Source organism: Formica exsecta, unplaced genomic scaffold (assembly GCF_003651465.1).
Source record: "Formica exsecta isolate Colony F162 unplaced genomic scaffold, ASM365146v1 scaffold59, whole genome shotgun sequence".
In the NCBI taxonomy this organism is placed as follows: Eukaryota; Metazoa; Arthropoda; class Insecta; order Hymenoptera; family Formicidae; genus Formica; species Formica exsecta.
The window spans coordinates 289,139-309,298 of NW_021853174.1; the positions used below are offsets into that span (position 1 = coordinate 289,139).

General features: G+C 36.4%; 2 protein-coding genes and 1 long non-coding RNA gene across 10 annotated transcripts in view; 2 read left to right on the forward strand and 1 right to left on the reverse strand.

The window, feature by feature from the left end:
* Nucleotides 1–1,651, forward strand: part of LOC115242271 (alpha-tocopherol transfer protein-like) — a 7,775-nt gene extending 6,124 nt beyond the window's left edge. For all 6 annotated transcript variants that reach the window (XM_029818438.1, XM_029818443.1, XM_029818441.1 and 3 more), the window contains 3 exons: nt 361–724; nt 1,091–1,196; nt 1,398–1,651. In XM_029818438.1, coding sequence (XP_029674298.1) covers nt 361–724; nt 1,091–1,196; nt 1,398–1,576 — 649 coding nt within the window. In that variant the 3' untranslated portion in view covers nt 1,577–1,651. The remainder of the gene's footprint in view (nt 1–360; nt 725–1,090; nt 1,197–1,397) is intronic.
* Nucleotides 1–20,160, reverse strand: part of LOC115242273 — a 67,331-nt gene that overhangs the window by 3,530 nt on the left and 43,641 nt on the right. The window contains exons 3-5 of one of the 2 annotated variants that reach the window (XR_003885034.1): nt 6,262–6,534; nt 2,455–2,555; nt 1,663–1,750 (exon numbers count right to left, since the gene is read on the reverse strand). This is a non-coding gene — a long non-coding RNA (uncharacterized LOC115242273). Of the gene's footprint in view, nt 1–1,612; nt 1,751–2,454; nt 2,556–6,261; nt 6,535–20,160 lie in introns of those variants that run through there. The other variant, XR_003885033.1, reaches the window with a different exon arrangement.
* On the forward strand, nt 2,807–5,051 carry LOC115242272 (seipin). 2 transcript variants are annotated; one of them, XM_029818445.1, is made up of 5 exons: nt 2,807–3,448; nt 3,749–3,894; nt 3,984–4,186; nt 4,284–4,557; nt 4,657–5,051. In XM_029818445.1, the coding sequence occupies exons 1-5, from the start codon at nt 3,228–3,230 to the stop codon at nt 4,785–4,787; spliced, it is 975 nt and encodes a 324-aa protein (XP_029674305.1). In that variant the 5' UTR covers nt 2,807–3,227; the 3' UTR covers nt 4,788–5,051. The 2 variants fall into 2 exon arrangements, with proteins under 2 accessions (XP_029674305.1, XP_029674304.1); XM_029818444.1 differs by having other exon boundaries at nt 2,809–3,448; nt 4,633–5,051.

The following is a 20,160-nucleotide window of genomic DNA, read 5'->3' on the forward strand; positions in this document are numbered from 1 at the left end:
TAATATGATAGGATATATATTAATATATTATATTAATACAAGTAAGCATGTATATAAAATCAAATCAATTAATACCAGATACATTCCTAATAAATAAAAGTATTTGCATCATAATAATACGCTCTTTTAATATTCAAACTCTGTCAAAATATATATACGATTTCTTGTTCACAATAGGTAATTGAAATAGAAATATAAATACAATATGCAGCGGAAAATCTAATCAGCGTGGAAATATAACCGGACAATAATGATATTCGATTGGACTTTACACACCTATCTTTAAGAGCGAAATATTAAACTATGGATAAAAATTTAATTTAAACTCTAAAAATGTAAATTTAATTTCTTGTGTTATAGGGAGTTTGTAGCGCTTCCCAAGCCAGATCGAAACGGTTCCCGGATAATTTTTCATCGTCTGGCAGATTCACGGTCCTCCCAATACATGTTTAATGACGGTATCAAGCTGCTGCTGATGTCCATAGACGCGAGCCTCTACACGGATGGTTGTTCGCCGGGATATATTTTCCTCTTTGACATGCATAACGTGAGACTTGGTCACTTGACTAGGCTGTCGTTAAATAGTATTCGCTGGTTCTTCGAGTATCTTCAGGATGGCATGCCGGTCAGGCTCAAGGCCATTCATGTATTGAACGCGGTCTGGTTTATGGACAAAGTCCTCGCTCTCATCAGACCGTTTATGAAGCGAGAACTTTACGACATGGTAAATTGATTTTCGATTTTTTTCATGAGATTTGGCTCGACCAATTTTGATAAAGTAGTTTTTAATTATAAATTTCATTAATTATAAATTTCATGAAAAAGTATGACTAAGCTATGCTCAGACGCCGATTTCAAATTTAACTTGCAAAATTTTCAAGTCTGTTATACCGGTGAAGGTCATAGAATTGTAAATAGTATTAGATTTACATACGCATGAATATGCGTATCGATATCATAAAGATACATTAAAATTCGTTATTTTATGTGATATAATAATGGCGAGTTTATTGAAATTATCTCATTTTATGCGTCTGACGTGCTTCAGCTATACAAAAAAGTTTACTTTAATTTTTCTTTTATTTTGTAGCTTCATGTTCACAGCGGTGACGTCTCCGACATATATTCTTATATACCGCCCGAGTCTTTGCCGAAAGACTATAATGGAGAATTGGACTATATCGCAAATCTTCATAGTAAATATATATAATAACTACGAAATATTTAGCAGAAGCTAAGCTTTAATACATTCTTTTAAGTAAATATGGAACTTTATAAGAATTAACTATTAGAATTATATATTTTCTACAATCTTTTTAAAGAATCTTTTTTTCTATACAAGAATAATTTTATTAATCGTAAAAATTAATTAATATTTATCAATCTAATTTTTGCAGAAGCGCATTGCGTGAAGTTGGATCAATTGCGAGATTATTTCCAAGAAGAGGAGGCCTTATTTCGTAATTATTCGCTTAACAAAGCGAAAATAGCGAACAATCAAAACATTATGCAAAGCGCTACCAAGGATCTAAAAGATCGTCAAAACGATGATGATATAGTTGACGCAAGATGTTAACATGTGTAGTGAATAGCGTAGATTAATGCATGTACAGGTACAGGTAAATAAAGGTCAGGACATCATTACTGCTTTCTAATTCTTACGTGTGATTTCTCGCAGATAATTGCGTCCTTGAGTCCAAGCTACCGTCCGCACATCCTCTAATATACTCCTTTCTATGTACGACCTTGTCTGAAATTATATATAACATAGTTAGAAAGGAAATCTTTTTCGAGATTTATTGAAAAATGTACAATCTTAGAATTAGAATAGAATTGGGAAAAGATTATCAGCGCGAATCAATTTATATTTCAAAATTGCGTACCTATTTTCGGTAATTTCGATTTAATTATTTGAATTTGAGTTGAAATGTAAAAGAGCTTTTCAAAAAAAGAAAAAAACAAAAATATAAGATATTTCTTCTCTCAAACATAGTTCTGAGGCAACATTGTCATTTATTTGTCAATATGACTGAGAGTCGTGATGCAATCTTTAGACATGATGCGTTTATGAAGACATATCGCAATCCTTTATGAATCTTTCTTAGAAAACGATTTCAAAGATCTGTAGAAGTGTCACAATTATGATAAATCGCGTGTCAAAATTATTAGAGAAATATATTTCGGCAAGAAGTAATCGCGCGATTAAAATTTTGCTCCTTTCAGGATCGGCGGGGGATATAATTTGATTGAGAGATAAAACCAACAAAGTGAGTTACCAATTCAAATTTCAAGATTTGATTTCCAATCTCTGATAGAGACCGGTCCGATATCCAGCAAACGCGCGATTTAACAATACTATTATACTGTGATTTTTAAAGATATAATGCCATATAACAGTTATATTCTAATACAAAATAAAATAGTCAAATAGAAAAGTCAAAGATCTAAACATACTCGCCGATCTTTGAATTCGAGCTTGGTGATCTCACGCGGCGAGAGCGCAAAGTTCCAGAATCAATGTTGCCAATGTCGAGAAAAATAAGTTCTCCATATCTCTGTAACAGAAAGAAAAAAGCCCTAGGATCCTTGATATCTCTAGTCTAGTACTATTCGCGCCATCTGAGGTAAGTTCCAAAATTTATTCCTTTGGGATAGAGTTTGATTGACCAATCAGGATAAAAGAACCAAAAATTTCTTTGTCCCGATTGGTCAATCGAACGTTGCTCTGCTCCCAAGAAGTAAATTTTGGAACGCAACTCTAGAGATTATCTCTTGTCAAGGAAGTGAGATTTGGAATTTGGAAGATCGATGGGAGTTCTCTAGAAGATCGCAGCATACTATGTTTACATACTTTCATATTCACATAACCTTTCTTGATGTTCACGAGAAGCGCGAAAATGTAAAAAACACTTTGTTGACATCCGCATAATTCTCGAGGATATTCGAAGTGGTCGATTATCTCACTGCAATGTCAAATAGATGAGTCATCGTCAGTTGCTATTTCCAGTCTCGCGTTCTCAATGATACCTGAAGGGTTTCTTAATTGTAAACAATGTGTCCAATATGTGCGCATTAAAATATAAACGACAAAAGTTATTTGAAACAAATTTATCACAAGTCGAAAAATAATTTGGCCTATTATGTAACATCGAATGTCGAACACACAATTGATATCTTTTAAAAAGTGATTTTCGTCGTACATGTGACCTTGCAAGTAATCGCGCAAAATGTTTTCGAGAATATTACGCGATATCACTGAAAAGTGGTTCAACGTACGGAGAACAACCAGAAGAAGCGTGCAGTCTGCCAAAGATACGATTTTCCGCGGCGGTATCATTATTATCAGCGTTATTCTCATAATTTGGTTGTCCATATTTCTTTATACAGCCTTTTACTATGCCTACATGCCGAGTATGTCATACGCACGGCCCGTAAATATGAATTTCAAGTAAGCTTTATTTATGATTCTCTATTTTATACATTAATTAAATAGCGACAATAATGTATGACATAATAATGGATATGACGTAGAAATATTCTTCAAAGATTTCAAAGTCTAAGAATAAGTGGACAAATGCTTCTCTACTAAATATGTAGAATAATAATAATAACATAACATCTCTCTATTGTTTGTCTGTAAATTAATGTAAATATAAAATAATAATCTAATTGAATTAAACAGAATTAAAAAATAATTGAGTTGAATAAAATGAAATTACTAAATCATATTATCGGCTCTTTATTGTAGATCGTGCGATGAAGAGAAAGGAAAATGCAGTTTTCCACAAGCTAATGTACAATTGACCAAGAGACAGCAACTTTTGATGGTCGGCCAGCCATACAAAATAAATCTGCATCTGGAAATGCCAGAGTCACCAGTCAACAAAGAGCTTGGTAAAGTTTCAATTATGAATATATATCATTGATGGAATATATCGTTGATAGAATATCATGTTTTATAAGAAATTAATTTCTTTTTCCAGGTATGTTTATGGTCTGCGCTCAATTGCGCAGTCGCGATGGATATCTTGTAGACCATACGTGTAGATCAGCAATGTTACATTATCGTAGTACATTATTACACGCACTTACAACTCTTACATTTTTTCCTATGATGATTTTTGGAAATGTTGAAGAGAAACAAGATGTTATTCTCGAATTGTTCGGTAATTTTGAAGAAGATCAGGTAATAATTTCTAACAGAATTTTTTTTCTTTACAATTTAGTTACAGTTTTACAAGATATTTATATAATATATATTGAGATAAATTTATATATTCCAGAACCATCCAGTAACAATTATATTTATTGAAATCCAATCAAGACACATAGAATTCTATTCTGCTAACCTCGTGATAAATGCTCACTTATCAGGGCTACGTTACTGGATGTTTTATTGGCCAATTCTATCAGCCTTTATTGGCATTGGTACAATCTTGTTTTTCATAACACTTGTGTACACATTGTCATATCTACATCTTGAAATTGAAGAGGAGAATTCGGACGAAAGTTTTGAAAAGAGCGACATCGACGACGACAAAGATCTTAAGACTGATTGTAAGTCATTTTACAATATTTCAAATTCACTTGTACGATTTTTGTATCAAGATTATAAAAAATTATCTTTTAAAGTGCCAAATACGTCACTTATAACAGATTTCAAAGATGAGGAGAAAAGTACAGAAGAAGAAAAGCTTTTTCAGGGAGGCCAGAGCTATATCCAGGAATTTTCTTTATCAGCTCCTGAATCATCAAGCAGCGAAGTTGTTTTATGTAAAGATATATAATTATTTTGCGTGATATAGGAATGAATGTTGCAACACAGTTGAATAATTAATCATTTACGGAAGAATATTAACGAAAAAGTTATTAAAATAGGAAATATATTTTTTATATTCTATAATATACGATATATTTAGCTCCTTTTTTGAAATCATATCTTAAGTAATCGAACCTTCTGTAGCTTAGTAATACTTTCAGGCATCCATCATTTCGTAAATGTCTCACAAAAAAAAAATTTTTTTTTTAATTAAAAAAAAAAGAGATGTTCAGAAATTCATATGCTAATGTCTTGACGTTTTAAAGTCATTCCTAAAAATATACTTGGAACAATGTTTTGACTTAATCAAATTTTTTAATACAAATAATTATTAACTGCAAACTTGTTTAAATTAAATGCATAAATATTCATTATAATAACTTATTATTTGCATGTATCTTTCTTACAATTATGTCATTATCACTTGAGCAATTTAATGTAGTCTTAACATACTTTGAATAGAGACCCCTTTTACCCCTGATTTATAGGCAACCCGTAATGCAACGAAGCCACGTTGGCTGAATCCAATTTACTTTTCAAGAAAGATTTCATTATACAGAACAAAAAGATATCAATAACAGAATTGTAATAAATTATAATTTCATTAACAAATGATAATTCTAGAAAGACAATTCAAAGTTTTGTCATATTTTGATGATGAATTTCACAAAGATAATTATATCGTCAAGTATGTGTATAAAACGCAATTTTTGTGGCATCTCATCATACTCTAACATTTTTTTGAAAAATTAAGATAAATACATATTAAATAAGCGTCATAAGCATCTTTCCGTCCCTAAAACGAAATCTTCACATTTTTACAGATACATAGAAATAATATATCTTTCAAAAAATGATTGTTCAATAACTACAAGAGATATTTATATCTTCAATGTATATAAAATAAATTCAATGTCATATTTCTATTGAAAATGCAAAGCGTAATCTTGCATATTACGGGTTTCATAGAAAATTTGTCATGACTGAAAATGAGATAAAATATATCAGCAATCAATGAACTTCGATAAGCATCGCATTTTCAGCAACATGTAATTCTCAAGATGAAACGTGCGCCTAAAATTGCAATTTAAGGATCATTCGAGCGATATTATCGGGACACGTCGGTGACGCGTTGAGAGACACTGGTTGCCTCGGATGACTGGTCGGTTAAGTCGAGATACCGGTCTCATCGTAGAGAAAACTAGCACCGGAGCTCAAGAGTCGAGCGTAGCGATAGTCGTTTCAGCTTCCGTGAGATCTCACACATATCGGCTACATGTGTGTAAGTGCGTACCTTCGCGAAGAGGAGAGCTAAGAAAAAGATGGGACGCGCGCGACGTGTATAAAGAAGGGGATAGGAAGCTGTGTAAAGGAAACGTTCCAAGAGGAGAGATCGGGAGGAGAAGCGCGCGAGAGATAATTTAACAACCGCGTATACATACACACAAACGTTGATCCTCGGCTTCGGACGTCCTCGTCGTGCTTCGTGAGGGTTCGGGCACGCGAGAACCACGCGCATCAAGGTCGCGGCCATCCACCTTTCCCTCGCGGCAAGTGCACGCACAGGCTACACCGTCGACGTCGGGGTCCGGTCGACCCGGCGGCCAACGCCGTAACCAGGATGACCGGCGGCTGTCTCGTTTTTCCAGGGACGCATGCGGTTGATGGTAGAAGGAGGAATTCCACCAAGAAACGCCCGATAATCTCCCCGATTCCTGGCGAATCCATTAAGAGATTAAAAATCCATTCGTTATCTATTAGCGATTTCCATTTCTTTAAGCCACTTAAAAAAATGTATGTGTATATATTAAGCGAGATCTTCCGAGGATTCTATTACTTTATAATAATTTTATGGAACTGATGGAAACAATGCGCATTTATTATGTTAATTCTATTGACAGTAAACCTCGTACAAATATTATTTATTTATCATTTATAATTCAAAGAAAAAATAATTAATTTGTAGAAAAAATTGGAAAATTGTAAAAAAGAATAGTTAAGATACAGTAGAAGATTTAAGAATTAAACAATGGCATATTACGTTTATATATATAAAATAGTAGATATTTGAAGACAATTTGAAGACGGCTTTTCCTCGGTGAAAATGTCGAGACATCAATAACTTGCAAGTTATAAGCGATTCAAAAAGAAGGGCTTTTCGCAAACGAACCTTATAAAGAGAATTAAAAGATCGTCAAAGCTACATTCTTCAATTAGTTTCAAGTAGAGTTTAATAAAATTTTAATTTATTGTTAGTTACAAAGAAATATGATGGCAAAATTGGAAAATTAAAAATAGTAATGACCTCCCTTGACATTTTCGTCGAGAAAAAATCGTTTTCATATAATCTCAAATTTCTAGAATCATTAGGTGGTGACCCAGGGATACTCCGTATATATATGTAATATTATATATCTAAATTTTGATAATTATAATATGAGATATTATCATCACATAAATCACATTAGTATGACTCTGTGATATAAAAATTCAATCCTCGAGGCGTAAAATTTAATGTAAAATGTACTATTATAAACAATTAGGAAATTGCTTCTACCGATTTCTATATTATTTTAAAGATATCTAATGTTTCAGATATTTTATTTAAGTGAATTGATTCATAAAATGTGATATTTTATCATTTCCTATTACTCGGTTCAAATTACAGAATTGTTCAATGATGTGATTTTCTAATTATTTCGAGCGGTACATTTAATAAAATTAAAAACAGGAGATTGGAGAAATGTCGAGAAGAATACGACTAATGCGACTTTTAATTTTTCAGGACTTTAATATTAGAATAGATATTGCAGTTTAATAACGAGAAACGAGTTGTTATATTTTTAGATTCATTTTGCAAAACTTTTATGGATATCGAATGTATGTATTTCTAGAATTTCATATTACTCATTTGTATGAGATATTAAGTATGAAATATCAAACTGCGGCCCTGGCTAAGAGAAAGGTGTTGTGGCAGAGCGGAGTCCGTCCTTCGAGAAGAAGCTCGGTCCAGAACTAATCGTCAAAATATAAGGGAGCCTGTCGAGCCACCTGCTTGATTCGATAGGATACCGGTTACAATACATCAGCGCGAGAGAGGATATGGCACTATATTGCAGAAAATTATGGTGGAGCGTTGCGGATGATACCGGTGAGATACATTGGCGAGATGTGCTGCTGCTACGTTTCTCCCCCATCGTATTACATATACTTAAAGAAAATTCGAAGTATTAATACCCTTTAAATTTCGCACGCACGTAGACAGGCACATGTGTGCGAAATAATAACAACTGCATATATAATGCGCGTGTTCTGCAGAGCGGATAGATGGGGTCTTTGAATTTATTTATAGATATATTTATAAGCATCGTTTTATGAAAGAGGATGATACAAGTGCAATTGTACGCGTTGAGAAATCGTCGTCTCTAAGAAACCTTCTGGAAGATGGAAGTGTATTGTGTATACATTTGAGATGATACGGAAAAACATCTTGAATCTTTGTGTACGAGATCTTTGAATTTATTTATAGATATATTTATAAGCATCGTTCTATGAAAGAGGATGATACAAGTGCAATTGTACGCGTTGAGAAATCGTCGTCTCTAAGAAACCTTCTGGAAGATGGAAGTGTATTGTGTATACATTTGAGATGATACGGAAAAACATCTTGAATCTTTGTGTACGAGAGTGAATTCAAGACGATCGGTTTTAGTATCGAATTGAAAACTGGCGCGATCCTTGAATATCTCGAAGAATCATGAAATTCTAATTGTCCGCGTTCCGATTTCGTTCTCTCTCTCTTTCTCGATCTTAGCCGCGCTGCAGATTCCCCGCTCATCATCCGGCATCTCGATCTCTATCCGGCATTTTTTTCTAGACCCATTACACATAATGGCGCAATTTGTGTAATGCTCCAACTCGGGCGCTTCCGCCGAGCCTCGGCCGCGTCCGGCCACGCGAGCAACACGCGATCGCCGACTCGCGATCTGGCCTGGACCGGTTCGGGAACCTGTTACCGGAGTCTGCGAGGGGGAGAGAACCGGTTGCCGCCGCGCGTATCTTTCCTACCTGCTCTCGACCTGCGTATAAACCCCACCTTCTCAACCTCCTCGATCTACCTCGCGCCCTCCTTATTCCACGGGGGCCTTTGTGTGCACATGTACGCATGATTTTTTGCCACGGGGAGATGAGAGAAGTAGAGAGGAGCAGCCGGCAACAGAAGCGGAGAAGGGCCCGGGCGAGGTATAAGCGGCATCAGAAGATGGCCGGGAGGTTTGACCCTGCCAAGAATCCTGCATCTGCCTGCTCTCTCTCTCTCTCTTTCTCTCTCTTTCTCTTCTCTTCTCTTACTCCGTCCAGCGGCTAATTTGCCGTCTCCGACTGATCGTGGAACCTGTTAGCGCAGCGAAATCAACGCGAAAGTACAGCCGAGAAAGGCGGTTCGAAGATAAACACAATCCAACAATCCTCTCCGTCCTCCAACGGATAATAAAGATATAACTGATTAATACATCGAAATTATTCAACATCCCTCACGAGACGATGTTTTGATCATTCCGGATTTATTAATACGTTAACACGTATTTTTACGATCTCTATTAACAATCGTCAGGCTTTGTCGATATTTTTCTTTCCATTCGACGAGATAAAGATATCAACTCCAAAACACAATGACGCAAGAATTTAATAGGAGAGTTCAAAGTTAGGTTTGATCGCGAGCGAGATTGCTTAAACAGAACATGAATAGGGAGAAAAGGAGTATAAGGGAAAGGGAACGCGAAGCGCCACACTCTATTGTTACTACTACATTACGGGTCCCTGAAGAGAGAGAGAGAGAAGTGCTGAATAAGCGTTTTTAATGCATCACATAGGCGTTAGCGACGATGGATTAGCTTGTTTTTCTAATTCATTAAAAGTTTGCGCGCCTTAGATATCTATTTCGGCAATCTCTCTCTCTCTTTTTTTTTTTTACTCGGAAGGGCGCACGATTACGCAGCTTTTGTTTTCTGCGGTGTAGATAGGCAGGTATATATACATCTCCCCTATACTTCTTCCCATCCTCTCTACCCTCGTTCGTGTCGCCCTTGCTGCACTCCTTCGTTCTTTCTTTCGTGCGAGCGCGGTAAAGCTGCATCGGTGTTTGCGGTTTCCCGCAGCGGCAAATGCACCTGGACCGACTTGCGCCATCTTCTCCATGGGTACAATCGACGATCGTCCGTTTGTCGGTTGTGCTCAGATTCCTTCAGCGATAAAGGTAGGAATGTAAAGGGGAACGAGAGAAAGAGAGAGACTTTATCTTTTTCTGCGTATCGAGAAACGAAAAATAATGCGTCGAAATATTCGTTTCTTGTAACTTGGAAACCTACGTAATGTACGAGATATCGACAACTCGCGATTTTAATTTTAACCATGCAGTTTTCTATTTTAAAAGTTGACTTCTCTCCTCGAAAAATATCGAAGCGCCAGTACACTTCGAGCTAAACGAGTGAAAAGAAAGACTTCTCTCGCGATCATCAAGACGACAAATATATGAGAAATAGATAAATATATGAAAATTAAATTAAAAAAATTAAAAATTAAATTCTTTATCTAATTTCAGATATAAAATGCCGATGTCTTCCGTTTCCCATCAGAGTTCGCAGGTATGCTATAGCCTACGTTAACCGTATTGTCGCCAATTTATCCACGATACGAGCTCACATTTTGTGGAAAGGATCGTGATCGTATTACCATTGAAACCTTTCGACGAGCAAGTTTCTCGACAACGAGCCACCATTACGCTCCTGCTAAGCCGTCTTAGCCGGTTTTACAGGTTTCGAATGACCACAGTAAGTTCACGCATTACGTTGTTTCATTTATGTGAATGCCTCCACAACGATTTCGAAATTTCAACTAAAATGCATATAATAATTCATAGAAAGTAGCACTTTCCAAGATTCTATACAAACCATTGCAATCCGTTCAGCTCCTTGCAAAACAACCTTTACATCATCGGAAATGCAATTCCGTTATAATTCAATGTTATTGATATCTTCCTCCAAGTGTTCGCAACAAAAAAGCGCTTTGTAATCTGTTTCAAGTTCAACAGAAAAACATGTAAAAAAAAATATCTGCGAAGTATATATTTTTTATATACACGCATCATTGAATAGCAATAAAAAAAAAAGAAAAAAAAAAAAAATTGGAAAACAAAATACGATTAATTTTATCCTCATCGAAATCACAAAAAAAGCAATTTCATCTTTTATTAAAGCTGCTATATATAAACAGAAGCAATTACTATATAAATTGAAACATTTACTGCAAGTAAATGCAAAAATAGATTACTTCTCGAATGGGGTAATTATCGAAGAGACTGGACTATTTCGTGCGACTCGATTTCCCTAAACTTGTACGTCCCTGTTCATAAAGGCCAGTTCTATAATACGATCTCGGTTGTGGGCAAGGCACCTTCTTACCGAGACGGCATGCATACACGAAGCGGACAGATTCGCTAGTTGAGCAAGCGTCGTCGCTGAGGAGAAGCGATAGGGATGCTGCGCACCTGCTTGCCTCCAGGCAACATAGTGCTCGCTTCTTGTCTATAGCCACCTCTTTCTGATCTATTCCCCTTGCTTTAGAGCAGCAGCGGTTTCCAACCTCTCTTAATGCGATATTTTTATTGGAATTTTTAAAACCAGTTTTATATATATATATACTTGGAGGAAGAGGAAAAAGAGTATCGTATCGGATTTTTTTTAAAATAGAATGGACTGAAATTATACCAGAGTTTAGTTTACCTTTTTTAGCGTCAAAAAATTGAGAAGAAAGATAATTTGTAATCGAATTTTTGCTTAAAAATAATGTATCAAAAATATATATTCTTTGTAATTTATAATAGAATCAAATAAAAAAACGTAAGAATTGAAAGATATTAGAAAGTAAAATTTAAAAATTTCATCATTATCGATACTTGTGTGTGTGTGTGTGTGTGTGTGTGTGTGTGTGTGCGTGCGTATGTGTGTGTGTGTGTGTGTGTGTGTGTGTGTGTGTGTGTGTGTGTGTGTGTGTGTGTGTGTGTGTGTGTGTGTGTGTGTGTGTGTGTGTGTGTGTGTGTGTGTGTGTGTGTGTGTGTGTGTGTGTGTGTGTGTGTGTGTGTGTGTGTGTGTGTGTGTGTGTGTGTGTGAATTCAATGTTATTGATATCTTCCTCCAAGTGTTCGCAACAAAAAAGCGCTTTGTAATCTGTTTCAAGTTCAACAGAAAAACATGTAAAAAAAAATATCTGCGAAGTATATATTTTTTATATACACGCATCATTGAATAGCAATAAAAAAAAAAGAAAAAAAAAAAAAATTGGAAAACAAAATACGATTAATTTTATCCTCATCGAAATCACAAAAAAAGCAATTTCATCTTTTATTAAAGCTGCTATATATAAACAGAAGCAATTACTATATAAATTGAAACATTTACTGCAAGTAAATGCAAAAATAGATTACTTCTCGAATGGGGTAATTATCGAAGAGACTGGACTATTTCGTGCGACTCGATTTCCCTAAACTTGTACGTCCCTGTTCATAAAGGCCAGTTCTATAATACGATCTCGGTTGTGGGCAAGGCACCTTCTTACCGAGACGGCATGCATACACGAAGCGGACAGATTCGCTAGTTGAGCAAGCGTCGTCGCTGAGGAGAAGCGATAGGGATGCTGCGCACCTGCTTGCCTCCAGGCAACATAGTGCTCGCTTCTTGTCTATAGCCACCTCTTTCTGATCTATTCCCCTTGCTTTAGAGCAGCAGCGGTTTCCAACCTCTCTTAATGCGATATTTTTATTGGAATTTTTAAAACCAGTTTTATATATATATATACTTGGAGGAAGAGGAAAAAGAGTATCGTATCGGATTTTTTTTAAAATAGAATGGACTGAAATTATACCAGAGTTTAGTTTACCTTTTTTAGCGTCAAAAAATTGAGAAGAAAGATAATTTGTAATCGAATTTTTGCTTAAAAATAATGTATCAAAAATATATATTCTTTGTAATTTATAATAGAATCAAATAAAAAAACGTAAGAATTGAAAGATATTAGAAAGTAAAATTTAAAAATTTCATCATTATCGATACTTGTGTGTGTGTGTGTGTGTGTGTGTGTGTGTGTGTGTGTGTGTGTGTGTGTGTGTGTGTGTGTGTGTGTGTGTGTGTGTGTGTGTGTGTGTGTGTGTGTGTGTGTGTGTGTGTGTGTGTGTGTGTGTGTGTGTGTGTGTGTGTGTGTGTGTGTGTGTGTGTGTGTGTGTGTGTGTGTGTGTGTGTGTGTGTGTGTGTGTGTGTGTGTGTGTGTGTGCGTGCGTATAAATTATACATTTATATTTTTTTATCAAAATTTAAAAATATATTCTTTTTTATATTTTTTTTTCTATACTTTATTTCGTATAAATATATCGCGATCAATCTAGTTTATCTAAAATTGCAACCGATTAAAAAGTTAGAAATACTTTTGCGCATATACTATTATCTACTGTTAAAAATATCGTGAATGATGTAAGCATTGATCTCCCAAATGCGGATCGCTCGAATAATATATTTATGAACCCGAACTAAAGATTCGCGAAACATCAGTTGGGAATCTCTGTTTCAAGCGAACACGAACACAGGCAGAAGAACATTCTCCTCCTTCGTGATCCGGTTACGCTGGACATTATGTAGCCCAGTAGCAAGAGCGATACCTTACCAAGCTTGTCGCGGTATAAAGTCTCTATTAAATTTAATTACGGCGAGTAATTAATATTAGCCTGAAATTTTTAAAACACCGGTGCATTATAGGTATTTATATACAATGTTCTTTTTTCTTTGTATTCCACACTCATTCGCTTTTAATTTTTGTCCACATTTGTCGTGAAAAAGAAATCCTGTTATAAATAAATTATCTATTTATTACAAAAATCTCTTTAAGACTTTTATTCTTTTGCAAAAATAATTACAGTTAATTTTGTTATCGCGTAAACTCCGACTAAAAGTGTTAATTTTCCTCTCGCACGCGATATATTATTAATAATAATTAATATGTGTATAGATGAAATGAGTGTAAATTGAAGATGTATTATATATATATATATATATATGTGTGTGTGTTTGTCACAAGGCATATGAATTACGCTCAGCGCGTTTATTTAGGTTGAAACAGCATTTACTCTCGGATTACATTCATGTATTGTGCATCTCCAGATATATCCGGGTCGAAGAGAAAGAGAGAGAGATAGAGAGAGATTCCCTTGTTATTATCCCTCTACCTTTGCTATTATCCTTTCCACACACGTCTGTCAGGACCTTGTACGTGGTCTAAAGTTCTGCCAGAGAAATTAGCACGAAAATTAGCGTGTCCTCAGTTTCGCAAAACGGTCCGGCAAAATCCGCCTGCTTAGAATTCGCTATCGCGAGATCATGGCACAAAGAAGCTCATAACATGTACCGCGGCGTTTAATGAACTTGCCCCCGGAAGGATAGGAGGGGGAGAGTCTGGCGATCGACTCGATAGTTAAGATCTCCGAGGGAAACAACTATTGCCGTTGAAGTTTGCACATTAATTTGACCGTTGGCCCGGGCTTCGCCCGAAACTTTGCCCGACTTGAGATATTCTTCAAAGTAACCGTACGAATTGCGCCCGCGTCGTAGAAACTTGCTGCTGGCGTCGCACTATTGTACGGGCAAAGGGCTTTCATTAGAAGCGCGCTAACTCATAGCTGTCGGTGAATTCGACGACACGTGTGTGGCACGTATGTATACACAGGGTGTTTCTAAACATGCGCGAACAAATTCGGGAGGTGATTCCTCAGGTAATTTCTTGAGGAAAAGTTCGTATACACCAATGTTCTAAATGGCATACTTTTCGAGATACAGGGTGTTAAAATTTTAATAAAAAGAAGGAACTCAACCGTGGACCTCCCCAGAATCCTTTGGATTTTTTTTATTTGGGGTCACCTCTCAAATCCTTAGTTTATACCACCCGGATTGAGAATATTGATTTAAGGAATCGCATAGCTGGTATTTTTGAAAGTATTTACCAATTAATGAGAAGGAGAATAGATTCATGTATCTATCATGAGCAGAACTGATCACTTCCAATAGTTCCTATAATTTTGTTTAATCTTATTTTTGTCAAAATATATTTTTTTAAATCTCATTTTTTTAATCTGGAAACACTTTGTAATTCGAAAATTATGCCGTTTAGGACTATGGCATTTATGAACTCTTTTCTTCAAAAAATTACCCAAGGAACCACCCCTCGAAATTTTTCGTACAAGTTTAGGAAAAATCTTCCCTAAATGTCAAAGCATTTTATCGCAAAGTGCGTTTATGCGCAATTTGCTCTAATAGACAAGTCGATTGAGGTGTAGCGTGAGCTAAACCACGTAACGGTAATCGGAGAGCACATCTAAGATAGCGCAATATATGTCAGTACCGCCTTTCGTGTTATTTGTACCGTACCATTTTCCTCTCGCGCTCGCACGAGGATAAAAGTAATTTGCGGGAACGGCAAATAACGTTTTCGTCCATCCCGCTTTATGACATTTTAACGTCAACGGCGGCATCATTGAATCCGTCTCGAGTATCACAACGACCCGGTCTCGTGGAAGACTCGACTCGCGCGTGTTTTCACGGTCGCAAATGGAATATTTGCGCGCGGTGTAACGGCGAGAGGCAGGTAAATATTTAGGATGCACGGCTATGCACCGTGCAATTTCCTCGTTCACGGAGAACTACCCCGATGCGAGAATACAACGCAATTTCTACCTTTCGTTGAACTTTTCTATCCTCTCTCCCTCTTGCTCTACCCAGGAGCATTTCACTACGGAAGTATAGCTTTAACGGAGAAAAGCCGCTGAAAAGGTGACGGTACGCGCCTTTGTCGATATAAGTAAAAAAAAAAAAAAAAAAAATCCTAGATGGCTCCGACAAAACAACGCCCCGAATGATAGTGAATATTATTTCTTAAATTTATATGACGTATAGCACGTAGAGAATAAAGTCCATTATTTTTAAATAAACTTTGTTTACCTCCTCCATATTAAGATTAATATTTATCATTATGAAAAGCCGAGTATAAATCTCTTGAAATAAACTGGCGTTTAATTCAAATTTCTCTTCTTTGTGTAACACGACAGACGCAACGGCTAGCATAAAGAAAAAAAGACGCGAGACGACAACCAAGTATTAACATCGTATTAATTAATGGAAAATGCATATATGGAAAAAAAGATAGACCGAGTCGCTTATATCGACACGAGACAGACGGATAATTGAAAGGGGGAAAGGAAGGGGAAGGGAGGAAAGCGACGACTGACTACTCCCTTCTCGCGATGCACTCGAGTGCAACAGACACCGGGAGGGGAGGGCGTGACACAACCGACCCGCTGACACGTTTTGTTTTCGGTTCTCGTGTCAGGCAGACTCAATTAACCGGCGCGGCGGCGGCGTCCTTGCATTTCTTTCTTTTTCTTCTCCACTCGCACGCATCAACCCACCATCTGTCCCTCTCTATCTCTCTTCCACATTGACCTCTCTCTCTCTCTCTCTCTCTCTCTATTTTCTTTATTGCACGTGCGTTTCATTTTGACGGGCGAGAACGCGTCCGTATTCGCTTTCGCGACGACACGTACGTACGTATATATACGTACCGACGCTTTTAATTGCGCTCCCAATTAGCACACGCGCTGGATCAAGGACCACTTCACCTACGATTGGATTCCACGAAACACGTGACCAATTATTAACGTCCGCTCTTCGACATTTCCGAGGGATAATTCTCCCGGCTGGTGTTTAATGTCATTAAATATATTTAAGTCTGTTTCTCTTCTGATAATTGATGAACATCTGTTTACATGCCGTGAATTATCGTGAGTGAAAAAACGTACTCGGAAAAGAAACATAAATAGCTAGTGAAAAATGCTAAAAGAAATCACATGAATATAATCATAATTCTGTTTATGTCTTTTGATCTAAATCAACTATTTGTTCAAGCGCGATTTAACACGATTAAAGTAAAATGTCCGTATATAATTTGAATATTGCAATTCCTTTTTATACGCATAATATAATTCTCATTTTCTGCATCGTACCAGGTGAAAGTGAACGTGAAAGAGGAGTCTGCGAAACGCACCTGCGCAAAGAAAGTCGATGCCCTGAATATTAAAGCATCGCGAAAAAGTTTTTGGCCCCGATTCCGCTGGCAAGAAAAATATATTCAACATTGATCTATATATATTATCTTAGTCGAATAGAAAAGTGTAAAATAAAAACAGAAGAAAGAAAGAGAAAGAGAGTGTATAAATAAATAACGTTCTTAAATGCGAGAGATGATAGAAGCGGCGGTCGCGGCCAATTTTACACGTGTGAAAATTTGCGTCTTCGAGATTGACAGCTTGCTAATCACGTGGCGCGCGGAATGACATTAACGAATAACCGCATATGAGAGGCCTCGCCGCATATTCCCTTGGTTTCTCTCTCTCTCTCTCTCTTTCTCTTCCTCTCTCTCTTTTCTCGCGGTACTGGCACAGAGTTTCGTTCCGCTACCTCGACCCTACAATTTCTCCGCCGGATCTCCCCACGCGACCCCCCGTGACCGAGGCTGCACGCTTTAACCGACCTCGAGGTTGTGCTTTCGTGAAATCTGGCCAAACTTTCGTCATAAATAAAGGGTAAACAACGCCACACGCCTCACCCCACCACTTTGCTCTTTCTCTTGCCGAGTCCTCGTAACTCATGGCCCCGCTGGCTCCTTATGCCAGCCGCCACTATCCGATCGGTCCTTCTTTCCGGACACTATTCCGCCGACCTTCTTCGCGATTTTTCAACAAAAATTCATCAACATCGTGAAATTCTTAATCAGATGAAAAAATACGCGGAGAAAAGACTGAAGAAAATATTACAATATAATTTTTTGTAATTGTGAAACATACTAACATTATAAGAGAGACAAATAAATCACAATATCTTTTTTTATTACTCAATAATATTATATACGTTTTATGTTTTACAAAGGACTATTGTAATTATGCTCAAAAACTTTGATGCGCAAAATAAATGCATAATCGTTAAAATCACAAATTTTATAGTAATAAATAATATCGTTATATTCCAGCTTTACAATAATTGTAAAAGAAAATGTATTCGAAAATAAAATTTAAAAAAAAAATTAAAAATAGATATATACTTGGCTATTATAAAATTTTCTCCGTGTAAATTCTTATTTATATTTCTGATATTGTTATAGAATGCACAATTGACGTATCATATATATATATATTCCTCCAAGATTAATATATTTCACAGATTTATATATATAACTAAATTTTCGCCTTTAACTGTACACTATTGATGTAGTATATCACGAAAACTTTTAGCTCACTTCCTTTTTCTCCTTCTACTTCACGATATCAGCCATCATGAAATGTTGTATAAACTAAAAAGTCTAAGTGCCACAGAGAGAAAGAGAGACAGAGGGAGCGAGAGCGAAGAAACATGTGGGGTAACGATCGCGTGGGTTACCAGCAATCGAGGTTAAAGACGCGAACGATTAGGGCGAAAGCGATCCCCGAGGGATGGGTATCCCCCCATTCCCCTTTCGCCCCACCGCCTCCTCTCTCCCTTACCCTTCCGTGCCTCCCCACGATCCTTGTTTGCGATTTCACATTATAACTTTCTTAAAGCCCGCGCCCATCTCCGAGACAACATTCTCTTTATCTCATCCCTTAATCGTAACCAGCGAGCGAAAATCGCGCGCGATTTTTATCACTTCTATAAGAAGAACAGCTCGCTTACTTTTGCGGATTAGTAGTCGATTTAAGACGTCGTTATAACGGAATTTCCTCTCCCCCCCCCTTCCCCCTATCGAGGGTATCGCGCGCATTTTCCTCCATACCCTTTCGAAAAGTTTCGCACACGACACTTTCAGGTTGGAGGATTTATCGCTCGTTCCTGTCTCCGGCCACGGCGATTTAACTTTAGCGCGTTTCGATCCGCCGAGTTTTGTCCTTTGTATCTCTACGTAGGAGAGGCCGGATCTGCCAGCAACGAAATATACGAGACACGTCGGTTGACTGGTGAGGGCGAAGGTGGAGGAAGGGGGTAGAGAGCGAGCTCTTTGAAGCTGCGGAAATTGTTCGCGAAGAATTAGGTTCAGCGACGAATATAGTTTCACGATCTCATACAATTCGCAATATCTACACCTACAATATATATAAAGTAATAATTCTGGACTCATGGTAGATTTTTATGTGCATTTTACAAGCAATTGCCGAAGTTAATAATTCTTTGTTTACGTTTATTCAGTCAACTTTGTGTGAATAAACAGTAAATAGTAGTTGCGCGAAAGAAAAATATACAAGTTATTCAAAGCCGCGAATGTATCAAAAATTAGTCTATTGATTATGTAACTACTGGTGCAGCACGGTAAAGTTGTTATTTGAAAAACATCTAATAAAGTCCTCGTATATTTAGAATCTTGTGTGCGTTAAAAGACTTTACTTTCAATGCAGATGTTGAATTTACAGGCGAGAGAGAATTTCTCTCAAAATGTTTTTAATTACTATAGTAGCGAATTAAAAATCAATAGTTGCTTTTTAAAGTTGGTCCTTAAATTCTCAAAGAATCTAAAATATCGAGTGAAATTTATTCGAATTGCGATACTTTTATAAAGATTCTCGATTTTATATAAAATGCCTCGAATGTGTAGAATGTATCACTCTGTATATAACTATTGTTTCAAATGCTGTTCGGTAAATATTCGCTAATATTATATGACGCAACCTTTCATTATTTGGAATATTTAAACGTCAAAACGTAATACAAGCATAATTATTATAACTATTGCAAATGATTAAATCTGTTTGGCTGGTGCCCAGTCACATATTATAATGAATTTAGTCGTAATATCGAATAATTATAATTAAGCTTGCATAAATACTGATACGATCGCGGAGCTCCAACATAGTTGACATACTTTTTAACACGAGAATTCACGAAATCATGATGTAGTAAGATGATGTTGTAATATTTATAAATCAAACTCATCTCTCATCAGTTCTTTATACTGTTATCCAATATACCGATCGTTAATTTTTACGATTCATTATTATATATGTTAATATAGATCTTGTATCTCTTACCAGCGCAAATAAATATCACGTGTCACTTTTTATTATAAAATTTTAATTAATATATAATTTATCTTACTTGTCACAATAAGTAAAAAAATTATTAATTATAAATATATATAATTATTTCTTATAAAAAATATAGTATATTATAATTTTTTTGTATTATAAATGTGGAGAGAGAGAGAGAGAGAGAGAGAGAGAGAGAGAA